Source organism: Neopelma chrysocephalum, unplaced genomic scaffold, assembly GCF_003984885.1.
Source record: "Neopelma chrysocephalum unplaced genomic scaffold, ASM398488v2 Primary Assembly neopelma1_22b, whole genome shotgun sequence".
Taxonomy (NCBI): Eukaryota; Metazoa; Chordata; class Aves; order Passeriformes; family Pipridae; genus Neopelma; species Neopelma chrysocephalum.
This window is the reverse complement of record NW_020897690.1, coordinates 10,281,457-10,296,639: the sequence shown is the minus strand read 5'-3', so window position 1 is coordinate 10,296,639 and position 15,183 is coordinate 10,281,457. Positions and strand designations below refer to the sequence as shown.

The 15,183-nt window shown below is 38.1% G+C and overlaps 1 protein-coding gene and 1 long non-coding RNA gene across 3 annotated transcripts in view; one reads left to right on the top strand and one right to left on the bottom strand.

Annotated features, from left to right (window-relative positions):
* Positions 1–2,080: 2,080 nt before the first annotated feature.
* On the top strand, positions 2,081–7,122 carry LOC113965793. Of its 2 annotated transcripts, none has more exons than XR_003533637.1 (3): positions 2,081–2,099; positions 2,864–3,015; positions 5,659–7,122. It is a non-coding gene; the product is annotated as an uncharacterized LOC113965793 (long non-coding RNA). The 2 variants fall into 2 exon arrangements; XR_003533640.1 differs by lacking the exon at positions 5,659–7,122 and adding an exon at positions 4,267–4,380.
* A 4,869-nt stretch (positions 7,123–11,991) lies between these two features.
* LPCAT1 (lysophosphatidylcholine acyltransferase 1) overlaps positions 11,992–15,183 on the bottom strand; it is a 61,545-nt gene continuing 58,353 nt past the window's right edge. The window contains exon 14 of the mRNA XM_027679640.1: positions 11,992–12,879. Coding sequence (XP_027535441.1) covers positions 12,695–12,879 — 185 coding nt within the window. The 3' untranslated portion in view covers positions 11,992–12,694. The remainder of the gene's footprint in view (positions 12,880–15,183) is intronic.

The following is a 15,183-nucleotide window of genomic DNA, read 5'->3' as shown; positions in this document are numbered from 1 at the left end:
CTTAGGAGAGACCATATCACCTGAAAAGATGCCAAAACAAGAGAGCAGCAAGGAGAGGCTGGCTGCAGATTTAGACCCCCATCGGTTCCCTGTTGATCCAAGCAGCTCAGTGGCAGGACATGCAGAGTAGAGCTCTGCTGCCAGGGCAGAACAAAGCTAGGGCTATAACCTGTCAGCTCTGGCAGGCCTCATGATACCCTGAGACATGCAGCAGGGAAAAGCAGGGTTAAATCGAGATGGTATCAGGTAGGGGAATCTTTACCTCTGGAAGAAAGAAATCTGGCATGCATTTTGTGCATCTACACATCTGTAATATTTAAATTATGTCAATCACTTCCATTTTGTAATGAATAAGCATTAATGAAAATGTACCACACTCTGATTTTATCCTCTGGCATTAGTTGAATAATTTTCTAGTTTAATCTACTTTCATAAAATAGAAGACATAAGCTATTTGCATTTTAGACCAAAAGAAAAAGCAACAATATATTTAAGCAAAAGAAGTTGAGGTTTTAAAGCTTTTCTTCATAAGAAAGCATGCCACATTGCTGCATGACTAGTAGGACTTACTGAAAGAAGAAAATTAAACTGTGTTTTAGACAAATACAATATTCAGTCTTTTTTATTACTTAGAATAAAATTACATGCATTTGCTACCATCTACAGATGTCTGTTCTTTCACACAAAAGACAGAAAAGACTCTTTCAGGCAAAAGGAAATACTCAAGCTCTGCATCCATGCCTATCCTCATTTCAGCTGGGATAGTTTTCTTCCTAATAGCTGGTACAGTGCTGTTTTAGGTTTAGTATTAGAATAATATTGATAACACACCGATGTTTTGGTTGTTGCTCAGCAGTGCTTGCCCCAAGTCAAGGGCTTTCAGTGTCCATGCTCTACCAGTGAGGAGGCGCACAAGAAGCTGTGAGGGAGCATAGCTGGGACAGCTGACCTGACCTGTCCAAAGGGATATTCCATACCATAGAGCGTCATGCCCAGTATATAAATTGGGGGAGTTGGCTGGGAGGGGCCAATTGCTGCCTGGGGACAGGGTCTGACATTGATCACAGAGTGGTGAGCAGCTGTACTGTGCATCACTTGTCTTTCTTGGGTTTTATTTCTCTCTCTCTTTTTGTTGTCTCCCTTTTCATTACAATTACTATTAAAATATTGTTATGTTTTATTTTATTTAAGTTATTGAACTGTTTTTATCCCCATCCACGGGCTTTACCTTTTTCTCATTGTCCTCCACATCCCACTGGGGGAGGAGGAGGTGCGGGGGTGTCAGTGGCTGCATGGTACTTAGTTGCTGGCTGGTGTTAAACTGTAACAGTTCTTTTTGGCATCTGATGTGGGGCCCAACAGGTTGAGATAATAACAAATCAGACAAGAACACATTAGAACAAATATAAGCATTATTAGTTTAATAGCTGCTAGTTACACAGTTGATTTATTTGCTCTCAAAGTTGGTGTGCTTGTTCTTAAAGTTGTGTTATGTGATGCCTTACTTGCAGTCTGTGTTTCCTCTTGTGCTGTTTATCACCCATGGGAACTGGGCCAAGGTTATAATTTTCATGTAACTCTTTTTTAAATGGAACTCTGTCTTATGATATGATGGAATGGCTGGACTTGAAACTAATCTGGTGTTTGTACTCAACACTGCCATCAGCTCTGGACTTTGTGAGCCATCTATTGGAAACTACTAATAATTATGCCTTTACCTTTTCTCCTAGGAGACCCAATCCATGAAGCAGATACCTTTTGAGAATTCTGAATATCCTTGGGCTGTTCAAACCAGCATGTTCCTATTGCTATGTCTCCTGCATGTGTTCCAGGGCTGGTCTAAGGTTAAACAGCTACTTAAGAATCCCACCCAGAGATTTGCCCTGGGGCTGGATATTTCTGAGTGGCAGGGTGTGTGGAATAGCATGGGCAAGTACCTAGGACAGTGGGCATCTCCAGCATACTGGAACTTCACCCTTGAAGAAGTGCAGAACCTGGAAAAGCTAGTATAACATCTGGAAAAAGTATGCTGTCACCCTGTCTATTCCAGAGAGGCACAAAGGATTGCAACATGCTGGGGCCTGGCCCAGGCCTCCCAGGTAATCTTTGACATTATTCATTTCCCTCAAGAGAAAAAGAAGGTCTCTGAGTCTGATGACAAGACAAAAGGAACTGCAGCTACTCCAACCTCAGTGACAGGCACTGAGGCTACTCCAACCCTGGTGTCAGGCACAGCACCTGAACCAGGGAGCCAGCCTGTGCTGGTATCAGTTGCCCCTATACACAAGAAGAAACGGACACAAAGGTCAGCTTGTTTAGTAAAGGAGAACAAAGCAAGGTCACCACAAGAACAGGAAGAAGAGCAGAACAAGGTGGGACCTTCCAACATCAGGATACACATTTAGTACATGCCACCTGGTTAATGAACACTAGGGGATCTGCCAGCTGGGCTGGCCCTGCTCAATCAAAACTTCCACCTACTGTAGGAGGGGATAAAGTTCCTACAGTGCATGTAAAAAATCTGCTAGGGAAAACAATCTGGGTTACTCCTGCCTCAGGCAAAGGAACACCCATCTCTGGGACTGCTGTTGCTCAAGGACCTGGGTGCATTTGCTGGGTAATGTGGAAGGACTGGGAATTCTGATGCGTACCTCAAGGGGATTTGATTTTAGATGAGAATAGCCAATGAATTAAATTCTATGTTAATTGCTATTAACACTATATTATCACTTCTATAGTGACTAGATGCTCATCAGTGCATTGTCTCTGCCACTCCGATTTGGGGATTTGACCCTGACTGTTCTTATCTCAACACACAGGTTTTTCCTTTTTTTCCCCCCAATTCTCCTCCTCTTCCCACTAGGCATGAGCAAGCAGCTGCATGGTACTTAGCCACCAGCTGAGGTTAAATCACAACAACTCCATCGCTTGAAATTAGAGAATAACATTACGAAAAACACTAACAAGTCTTCCCTTGAAATCTTCACATCATGATGAATGTATGTAATTTATCTGGTAAGCTTCCCCAGTGTTTCACTTGTATTCTTAATGGTTCAGCTTATATCCACTGGACCTCAGAGTATGCCTTTTTTCCACCCTCCATTATCAAGTTTTCAGGTATGTAGGCATCTGAACTGTTGGATCCCTTCTTGGCTATTCCCTGGATAAATACAAGTAGCCAGAGCTACTTCAGTCTAATTTAGACAGCTTTATTCTCCAGAGTTCTGGAGCACCTTTTTCAAATATTTTTTTATCTTTCAATATTCTTTAAGCACACATAATAGAACTGGAGTCAAGATCGCTGTCACACAGGGATATTGTTTTTTTCTTTTTTTTTTTTTTCACACAAACCTCCCCCTTAAGCCCCTGTATTTCATGCTCCCAGTTGTCAGGTAAAGAAACACTGTTTTCCTACACACACTGACAGGGAACATATCATGGCTAGGCTTCACGAACGAAGATTTAGGAAGAGAACATATATCAACATTGCAAACCTAAACATATACAGACTCAGTCTTATTCACAGTTAGGGTTTGTATCCTTTCCCTTATTGTAAACCTTGGTTTATAAAAAAAATTTAAAACAAAATCCAGAGGAAACCAAACGTTTTTTGTTTCATTTTTAATTTGGCTTCACGCTGAAAATTCAATTTACAAGCCATTCATGAGGAAAATGTCCAGTTGGGAAGAATGAGCCATGATTGTGTAACTGCACATCAACACTTGTAGTGTATCATTTAGTTCCCTTTTAGTAAATCATCATATGCCTTCTGTAGCACAGTTTAGGCATCTACATCATACGGCTCACTTCATCACGCGCTATAGTCCATTTCAACCTATCAGACAACTAACAAGAGAAGAACACTCAAATTGAGGTATTTCCTTTAAAAATTTACTGATCACTGGTATTCAGAGGTAATGTTAAATCATATAGTTTTAAACATTGAAAAATGTACAAAAAACAAGTTCATTTTTAAAAAATATTATCCTTAGTCTTCCATGCATGTTAATAAAAAATATAAAAATCAAATTTGTAGCACTGAAGCTATACTTTTTGTTCTGCAAAAGTATTTCCACAATTGGAACCACAAGGTACAGTCATCTTTAGTACACTACTTGTTTTTGCTCTTCATTTATGAAGTATAGTCAGTTCAGTGCAAAGGTAATAGTCTATGTACACATATCATAGGAGCCACATGAGGGAAATTTACAGCAGAAAATACGCATTCAGATCATTATTATCCAGTAGCACTATATATCATTACAGATTTACACTGCATATCCAAGGGCTCTTGTAATAAAAAGCTTGCAGTCAATATGCATCTTTAAACACATCAGGTCTGCTTGAGCAGCCTTGAAGTCAACAACAGAAGTTGTACCTCTGACGGAACAAAAATGTGATACCTTGCAAGTGAGTTCCTACAAAACAGATTCCTGCTCTGTCAGCACAGGTTTCCAACTAAAAGCATCCTCTTCATGGCAGTGCCTAACTTGGAGTCAGTAGCGGTAAGAGAAAACTCCAAAATTTGATAATTTAAAAGGTTAGCTTTTTTGCTTTTGCATTTAAAGTTTCAAATGTATTCAAAAACATAGCAATATTTTTTTTCCAAAATATAGAAATGATATCCTCAATGCAAGTTCAACAGTAATTCAAGTGATCAAAAACTTTTTTCCTGAATTATTTCTCAGCTTGTTGATTATTCAGTTTTATTCTTCCAAAAAGATGAACTAGTACTTGTGATCAAATTAGAAATGTCTCACACACCTGAAGAGATGCTGGGAATTACAAAAAGGATTAGAAAGTGGTCCCGTTGAACAAATGTCAAATACTTTCAGTACAACGCTGCAACACTGAAGTTCTATAGTACATAATACAAGGTTAGCTGATGCTTAGTCTTGGTCCTCGTCCAGGAAACAAAGTCTACCACTTCTAAAGAAATTTACTTCTGACTTCTATTTCTAACATTGCTGATTTACATGGAGCTCTTAATACCCTTAGAGCAATTGAGAAAGCAATATAAACAAATCACCAAACACAAACAACTATAGAGACAAGCAGCTGCAACAGTTTCACTTTTTGTCTAAGTATATACAATTGCTAAGGAGATGTTTGACTTAAAGGAATTCTAATTCACATATTTAAAAATACAATTTCAATTTTAGATGTTTACTTTAAAGTTGTTCTTGTAGTCTGTGAAATACAGCACTGGCTAATCTAAGTGTCCCTTCTGAAATATAAGAAATATTTTGCTTGAACTTCATTATAAAAGAAAACATAGAACAAAAAATATATCTACTTAGGGCATAAAAGATCTTTAAAAGTTTATTTCTTTAGCATTTAAAATACAAAATTGTCTTCATGCTGGATAGTGAATAAAAGATATGTATTTGGGTTTTTCCCATATACATTCATAGACTTAGAAACAACCTTGTCAGGTGAATTTCATTTCCAATACCATGGTAGGATGAAAAGTGTCTGAGTGTCACCTTTCTTCAGTATTCGTGAGGAGACTTTGTTTGCGATCGCATTTATAGATTCCGTATTTGGAACTTGGAAGTAAACAGGCTCACAATGAAAGTGATACAGTGAGCCAGAAGTCAACCCCATTTAAGGTTTCATTGTACCGTATTTGTAAATTTGATTTCTTGTTGTTCACAGGAACAAACTGAATCTCATAAGCTCTTTCAGACCTGCTGTCACCTGGACACATCTGCAATGGTTGAAGTGTGCGAAAAAAAAAGCAACTCTTTGCCAAGCAGCAGGCACAAGCTAAAACAGTACATGGACCCTTAGTTTTGGGTGGCATTAGCAGAACAGGACTTTAATATTCAGCTGCCACTCGTGGCTCAGGGAGAAAAGTGTGTGAATGCCACCTAAGAGGCAGCAAGGTCTCCCTCAGGCTCTCTCTACAAAGAACAGACAGCACAAGCAAGAACTAGAGATACAGTAAACTGAATTCACCAGCCCAAGACACAGAAAAGATGCTTTACCTGTCAGAAAAGGTCAGCTGCAGAGTAAAAGCTCTGCTGCCATGCTAGCCTTGATGGGCTTTCCTACTTGCTGGTTTGGGATCAGAAGTTCAACCTGATTTTTCTCCAGCTGACTTTGGCTCAGAACTGGCATTCTTAAATAACACCCCACTGATAGTATAAAAATAGAGTATTACAAAAGTCATTATGACTTTCCTCTTGCGCCTAACATTTTTGGTCAAAGTAAAAAACCTGAAATTTAACATTTTACTGACAGATTATCATACAGCACCTTTTTTGAGATCCCTAAGCTAACCTCAAATGAGCTCTAATGTTCATATGGCTCTGTGCAATTTAGCTCAGAGTCAAGCAGCATGACAATTACATTCATAAAAAGAAATACCCCAAAGAGATAAGTTAATTAACAATTAATTACATCGGTGCAATCTGTGCTAAGGTGATTCTATCATTTCTGTTCCCAGAGACTAATAATTTGAAAACTGCAGATATGTCAGTATCAATTACAGATGGCCTCCCAAAGCCAACCTGCATAGGAGTGCTCTGCTCTGCCACCCTGCTAAGGAAAATGAAATAAGCAGCCACTGCCATCACACAACTAGTAAAATTATTTTGCCTAACAATTGTGCAAGACAATCTAGGCAGTATCAACAGTTGCAGAAATGTCTTAACATATCTCACAGAAACATAAACCCTCCATTTTATAAGCCTCTTACATCCTCTCCTCTCTCGGTATCACCCACTTCAGTTTAATCCCATTATATATCATAAAGCACATCACACCATCTGGGGAAAAAGAAGTTGCTTTCTACAAAACAAATCACTCCTCCACTTATAGAAGTCAAAGTAATTATTATCTTGAAATAAACCTGAAATATTTCCTAGAGAAAGAAATTGCTGTAACTTGAGCGCTGGGAGATGCAGGAAATACAGACCCAAGCCTCAGCACATCTAATGGATGACTTGTTTGCTGCTGTGTTCTCTCAGTAGTTTTACATCAGTATTATATAATTTATGCATGGTTTATTACATAATTTATGCATCGTTTGAGCACAAGGTGTTGGTGACTAACATGTATACCCAGTTCACTGCCATAGCTATAAGCATAGAACTATCGTCTTTGTTGATCACCTGTCATGGTTTGAATATTTTTTTCCAAAATTCAAAGGAAAAAGGCAGGGTGAGAAGATGAAATCTCACTGGCTGCACTGCTGGTGACCAAGATGTTACTTGGATACATGATGCTGCAATACTTTCAAGAAATCATCCTCTGACTGAAGACCAGCTGGCTTAATTTCTACGTAGTCAGCATAGCAAAATTACCTAAGTGACAATCTCAGCCTTCCTGCTCATATGTGATACAGATCTTCCAGTTTTGCTGGACTGAACAATAACTGATTTAATTAATGGCACTGATGACAAATTCTTACTTTCCATTTTGTACTCTTCCTCCTTTTTTTTTTTTTGTGATGATCTATTCAGAATAATTTGGTAATTTAAGTTTTCCAAATGAGGTGAAGTTCAGATACCTAAAATGTAGCAAAGTATCTGAAATGCTTTGTTCACAAGGAACTTCTGTGTCTCATTATGGCTTTAGAAGCTGAACTTTAGTTTTGCTAATATAGAATACTTGGGCAGCACATACGTAATTTCTTATTTCTGGAGCACTCATGAAAAGGCTGCTAGCAAAAACCCCAGAGGCTTCACATTAAGCAAAATGCAACATTTCAGAAGGTCTTATGACCCACACTCTGACCTAAAGAAGAATGAAACTGACTTGGTCAGAGCTTCTAATCAGAATTTTGTTTTCTTTCCATTCTTGTTTAGTCCCATAACATATGCAAAGCTGTGCTTAGGGTGGTGGGGTTTTTTTTTCTGAGATCATAGGATCTACAGCACGTGCTGCTAGTTTTGCAACTAGTATTCTTTAAGTCAGGGTGTGTTGGGGTTTTCTTTTATCTTTTTTTTTTTGTTGTTTTTTTTTTCCATTTTTGAAGGAGCAGAGAGCAGAAAGAGACTATAGTTAACATGAAAAGTTGTACTTACCACATGGTAATATAAAAGCAGGAAGAATAATTTAATGGCAATACCAAAGATGGTCTTGTCAGGGAACTCATAAATTAATAAAACCACATCTGCTTTAGAAAATTTATCAGATGCTGAAGTCCAACAATGACTTTGCTAGAAAAATGTTTACTACATTTTATGAATATAAAAATATTCCAACCAGCCCAGTGCTTAAACTAGCTAACAAAGCTATTCAGTTTGCATGAAAATATTAATAAAGAGCTCTGTGTGAATCTTAGCTCTTTTTACTTCTGGCAGCTTTGTCACTAAAGAGGTTGCATCACTTCCCTTCTGCACATATGTCTACTTTTCAACCTTTGTGGCCTAAGGATTTACACCTTCTAAGTGGGATTTGCTAACACACACAAGTCTGGTCACTATTTATCATGCTAAGAATATTCTAGCTAAGATAAATGCATTGAAATGTACAGTGTAATTAATTCATATAAAACTAAGTGTACGACCTAGTTTCACCATAAGGCTTACAAATTACCTATAAAGCCTTTTAAAGTATCTGCTTACAGCAGTGGACTCTGAAAAATCTGTAATAACACTTGCCATACTGTGGTAGAGACAGTGGTTTAAACATGCTTTGCAGCTCCAAAACATGTTTGGTTTTAGTGGGGTTTCGTTATGTTAGAAAGAGATAAATGAAGCAAAAAAACCCAAACCAAAACCCAGAAACTTCAGGTATCTTGGATATCATGGTTTTCTGTGTAACTTTAAATATATTCAAAATACAGAGTATACTTGTTGAGCCATACAAGAATAGCAAAGCTTTGGTTGTGTATCTCATACAATATGTAAAAATTCAGGCTGATGCAAGAGCTCTTCTGGGAAGGGATGGCAGTATTACATAACAGGAAAAAAATGCTCATCAGAAACATCAAATGCCTTCACACCCCTGCGTTTTCTGTGTAAGGATCATTTATTAAGTAGTTGCAAAGAACCGAAGTAATTTCTTCGTATCTCTGCCTGGATATTTAGGGGCTGTTGACACCACCAGTTAAAATATAACAATCTGTCTGTAAAATATGTAATATTTTAATGGAAAGTATTTACATGTCAATGTGTGGTGAAGGGGAAAGGAAGTTTTTACTTCTACCCTGACTTTGCAGCAAATCACTAAAACTTGACTGTCACAACCCAGCTGCTCCAACTCAGGTGACTTTTAAAAAGGCTTCTCATGGGGAACTACTAAAACACTTCAGGAGTTAGAGTTTGATAGATGAGTTGTAAAGAATATTGCTGCAATCACACGATGTGTTACAGGTCTTAGCCCTCAAGAGCTGAGTTCACAACCCTGTGGTAATGTGGCTTTTCTCTCACTACAAGGCAGCCTAATATTATACCTTAATATTCTACAGGTGTTAAAATCATATTAATTGATCTCAGCTTTTTGTGACATGATATCTGATCTAAAGATGTTTCCATGCAGGCTGATCCTTCACCTTATCATTCATCCTATTTACATCTCTACCTCATTCAATAATTTCTCAAAAGAGGAAGAATCACAATTCATTCCAGAATCTAAGTGTTGGTTTGCATTATGTTTTATTCTTTTTTTCTTTTTTTTTTTTTTAATTATTGCTTCCACCAAGAGTACCTGCTCACCAATCAAACAATGTGCAGGTCATTGGCTTTCTTCAGCAGGTAGCTCTGGTCTGAACTTGCAGACATACAGGACTTCCGGTGCCTCTTCACCACACAACGTGGCGTCTGTTGAAGGGCCCATCTATTATAGGATGCAGTGCCCTTCAGTCACTCTGTACAGCTTAGCTGCACACAAGTATAGCTATTACACTCACCACAATTAAAAAACATCTCCTTCACAAAAAAATTATGAAGCCAAATGAACCTACGGGCTTTCAGAAAACAGATCCCCAAGATACACACACCATATATGCAAATTAGACACACTCATATTCAGCCAACTTCAATCATCTTTCTTTGCTCTTTCATAGATGTGGACAGAGCACCTCTTCCTCTGGAGCTTTTATCACTTCAAAGTTGTCCATGGGATACTAAGCTTACCTTTTTCTTCTTTTCAGACATGTCTCAGGGAACTCTATTTCAACCCCTGTAGTCTGAAATTCTCAAATCCCAAGCTCACATACAAAGCAAAAGATAACTATCTTAGACAGTGAGCTTGTGCCATGTGCCGTAAAAAGCCTTATAGAGGTGATGCAACATGTCCAGGCTACGTGTGCCTTCCCTTATATACTGAACTAAATGCATACTGTATAATCACAGAAAACAGACCTCAGGGATATCTCCCTGTGACCCTGGGCATGATCAACAAAATCAAGTGTCTCTATCTCAGCTGTCTGTCTTCTCTGTTTTCAAAACGTCCAGTGAAGAAAGGCAGGCTCCTCACACCACCTGGAATAACCCTGGAATAATCCTTAGCTTAACTAGGTGTATTGTAAGGAAATTTTCCTAATGTTTAACTTGCCTTTTAAACTAAGAGCCTGTATCTACCATATGTGGAGAAAAGAGCATTCCTATCTTCTCTATAACGATGTTTTCCATATTGGTTTTCACATCTTCCTCCAGTCTCCTCTTCTTTGGATTAAAGGATAACTTTGATCTCTCTTTTTGAGTATGTTCTGTCCTCCAGACTTTACCCAGCTACTCCCCATCTCTCTCAGGTGCCCCAACATGGACAGGTACTTCAGGTAAAGCCTTATCACATCTTGGTAATGCAGAAATACCACCATGCTTCTCACAGGCTACACTGCTGATACATCCCACTACCATGAGTATCTTTTCTGCAGTTAACAGTGCTCACTTTGTCATACTCTATGCCATCCCTGCCCCAAGATGTAATACAATAATACCCACTCCCTCCTCTGTGCAGCTGACTATTCCTGGTTAAGTGTAGTTTCTCTCATGCCTTATTTTCCCAAACCGTTTATCCTATTTTTCGTGATCAGTTTTAATTCAAATCTTGTCTGCCAGTCTGCTGCTGCAGCCTTGTCAGCTTGGCATGTGTTACCTAGATAAATCAAAAATTTAATAATTACCTCCATATATCCCACAGAAAGCATATTTTCTTACATTTTTGTCCTCCTACCCTTTTAATTAAAGCTAGTTCCATTTTGGAGACTTGCCACATACAGTTAGGGATTTCTAAGGACAGATGCCAATACCCTAATGAGCTTTAAAACACCTCCTGCTACTTAAAAAATAGTTATAAAAGCATTTGGTACAAACAGATTTCCTTTTGCCAAAATTCGTCCCTTTCAAATCTAGTTTTAAATTACTCTAACGTGTGGAAGATTCAAATCTCAACAGTTTTCCAATCACAAAACCATCACATTTTAGCACAGCCCTACAAAATTAGTCATAGAAATTACTTGAAGGATTTTTTTGTTTGTTTGGAAGCAGAGTTGCCATCACAGTTATTTTCTAACGGAGTCCTCCTTCCTACTCCTTGAGGCTTTTGTCACATCTACCAATCAGTGAAGTGCTGTGGTTTTATAATAATCTAGATTTTCCTCTGAGACCTCCAGTGGTAGTTAAGGCATCTGGCTTTACAAAAGGAAACATAAGAAGTATTACTAATACAAGTGTGGTGGGTTTTTTAACAGTTTTAAACTATTTTAAGCTCTATATACGTTATATGCAGTATATGTAATGTTGCTATAGAGATGTAACTAGCACTTCTTCAGGATGTTCTGCAACTTGTTGCTGGCTTGGCCTCTGAAGTAACTGCAACCTTTTCAAACCTGACCTGATACAATGATGTTTCTATGATGTGTTCCATGCTGTGTTATCTGTACAGGCTTGCTACAAAAGAAACCTGTGATACCCAATAAATCTAAATCAAATACAATTGCATAAACATCTCCCATTAAAATGTGGATGTGATTTGAATTGTTTGTAAGAGAAAAGCACAGTTCAGTTATGTATTTGCAAACAGTTATGTGGCATGTCAGTTTGGAAAAAATTCATGTTTAATTGCATCCGGAAGATTACAGTAGAAAAGTGTTGGGGTGAGGGATAAAGAGCCCTTCCTTCTCATTCTACCATGGAATAGATTGAAAGAAAAACAATTTTGTCATTCAACGATAAAAATAAAAAATAATCCTCAGCAAGTTTTTGTATTACTGTTTCCAAACTGCTCACTGAGACCAAAACAAAGGGCCAAAATATGCTTGCTCTGCTCAAGAGAATAATCCAACTGAAGTCAACAGGACTGACTATGCAAATATGGACAACAAAGTTTGGCCCCAAATAAACATCCCCATAACTAGGGAAAACACTTATCACCAAAGTGCACTTAACACCATAGTAGCTACACTTTCTTTTTACATGCACAGTTTGTGCGACACTTTGTACAGGAAACTAACCAATGGAATATAAATAAGTGTGCCGCTTCCTTTAAATATGAACATTAATAATGAAGCACATTCACATTTTTGCCTATCAAAGACCTTTTCAAAAAAATAAAAACACCTTTCCCAAAGTAACCTGGAACATGTTGTTAAATACAGCACATATGATTCAAAGAATGATATTAAGGTAGAAGAACTTTCACACACAAAACTCGTATTTGCTGTATAATTGGAGTGACTTATGAAAATCCCAAGAAAAGACAACCCTCTCACCAGGAGAGGAAGGTAAGAGTTGCAGTGTTAATTCAGTTTCTTCTGTAGGGGCTTGTTTTTATCTTCAGTGTTGTCAGGGCTGAAGTCAGTACAGATACCATTAGGAGCAGAAAGAGATGAAGTCTCCAAGCTGCTCTCAGCTCCCATCTGATCAGCATAGAGATAGTCTTCTGCAAAGTGGGGGTGCAATTCAGCAAATGTGTAGAAGTCATCTAAAAAAAAATTGTTGTTACACAGAATCAGCTCTTTGAAACAGAAGGATGCTAAATTTGAATACTTACACATTTATAATCATATGATCTTTTTGGAGAAAAATAGCAGCAGTTAACATAATGCTATCCCCATTGCTTGTTTCAGCTTCTCAGCGTAAGTTTAACACATCCCCAGAACCGAGATGCTGCAAAGAGTTATCTAAGCCCTCTTGAAACACTTCAGGCCTTACCTTGTATGAAGGGCTTAACAGGCTCAGATTTGCATTAAAATGCATGATGAGCACCACATGCCCTGACATAGCATCTCACTGCTCACTGGCGAAAGGGCAGAAGCCCTCCAGCTGAAGATCACTGAACAGCAAGAGTAGTAATTTCTTAAGTTCTTAAACTCTTTTGCAAACATGCCCTTTAATGTTTTGCTTCAACCTAACAGCAGCTGTCATTGCTGTCTTCCACTATTAAAGATTTCAGCATTTTGAAAGTCCTAATATTTGAGAGAATATTGTGAGACGATAATTTATAACATTTTATAAAAAACAAACCCGATTTTAATGTTGGATACTAATATGACAATAAAAAGAGCAATATTAGTTCTTGGGGGAGCAGGGAATCCTTAACCTCAAGAAGTAACATTTTGTGCTAATAATCAGACATTGAAGCCTTGTCACAATTTGCCCATATGACTATTTATTCAGACATGATTTGAACACAAAACACTGTAGGGGATCCAGGTAATAAGAAGCTATTCTTATAATGTAAACTGACACTAGAAGAAGCTGGATGTGAACATTATCACTAATTCAGTCACCTAGAGAGTATCACGCACCCCCTACTCAAATTCACTGTGTTATTCCAGAAGAGCTCATGAACAGACCATGCTGTGAATTCTCCAGACTGCAGGGCAGATAACAGCTGAACAAGCCTTTCAAAGGAGTGAAGCCCAGTTCCTCCTTCAACAGTACCAAATACGCTCTTACAGTCATATTAAGTATAATCCTTTTTGCATGAGAAAGACTGGACTACTTACTGTAGATACCATTCCAAGCAATTCCTGAAAAAGCTACAGTATCTTTTTTGAAAATAAATTAAGAAAATCCCTTGAAGCAGCTGTTGACACAGGTACAACACCTTCTATCCAAATTGTCATCCTGACAACTCTGTCAGGATCCATCCCTCAATGTTTTAGCAGTACTGGATCCAAATGAAAAACCTCAACATTCCAGGGAGGACTGAATTCAACAGTCATGAAGATATTAAGTAACATTTATCAAACCTGTACACAGCAGAGTCCAAAAGAAAAGTGCTTAGGAACCCATTTGCCTCATTCACCAGAAATGTGAAACGAGGTGATGTAGAAGAACAAACTATTCCAGCATTACTTCTAATCGTAGGTCTCACCTTGGAGCTCAAGCTGAAAGCAACTGTGAAGCATTAGACTGGAAGAAAAGATCACCTTAGTCATTAACCTGGGTAAAAAAGTAATTTTGCTTCCTAAGCCTACCAAGAGCAAAGAGACAAGAAAGAAAGAAAGAACCTAAAGTGGAGTTAAGACTCACAGCTACATTTTTGCATTAAGTATGCATAGGTACTACAAGAACTTCAAGAGGTTTCTGTTTACAGCAAGTCAGGCACTCTTCAAACGCTTTCACTATTTGTCTATTGTCATATTGTATATTGTCAATAGTTTACCACGAGCTGGTGGAGAGTTTCCGAGGATTTGCGATGCCCACTTACAGAACCCATTCCAAATCCCCAGAATTATGTCTTAAGACTGAGAAATCTTGCCTCTCTATATATTATAGTGAAGGGATAAGCTTTGCAATCAAAGCATCTGAACAGTTAAGCCAACAGCATACTGCTTGAAAGAACTGATACACAGGTCTTTGACCACTAATGTGCTTTCAAATACGCAACAAGAACCCAGATTTCTAACAATTTAGATTCATGTTTATCAATCTATTTATACAAATTTGATTTTGCTATTGGTTATTCTGTTTACCCACAACCTGAGTTTTTCCTTTGGGATAAAATCTCTGGCTTCAAGGACTCTGCTATATGTGCAGCAATTTATGTTTGATACTTTGGATATTTTGGATCTTTTGTTCTTACAAGTAAGACTCAAGACCTAATTCCTGCTTCACATTCCAACACCCTAGAAAGAGGGAGACTGTGAGCAGACATCTCTGCTATGTGTGTACAAAGTTACATCAGTACTTTTCCACCAGACACAATGTTTTGATTTCTCAGAACTTGTCTGGACAATATCTTCAGAACTCTGTAGTCTGCAAGTTTTTCCACCTCTCC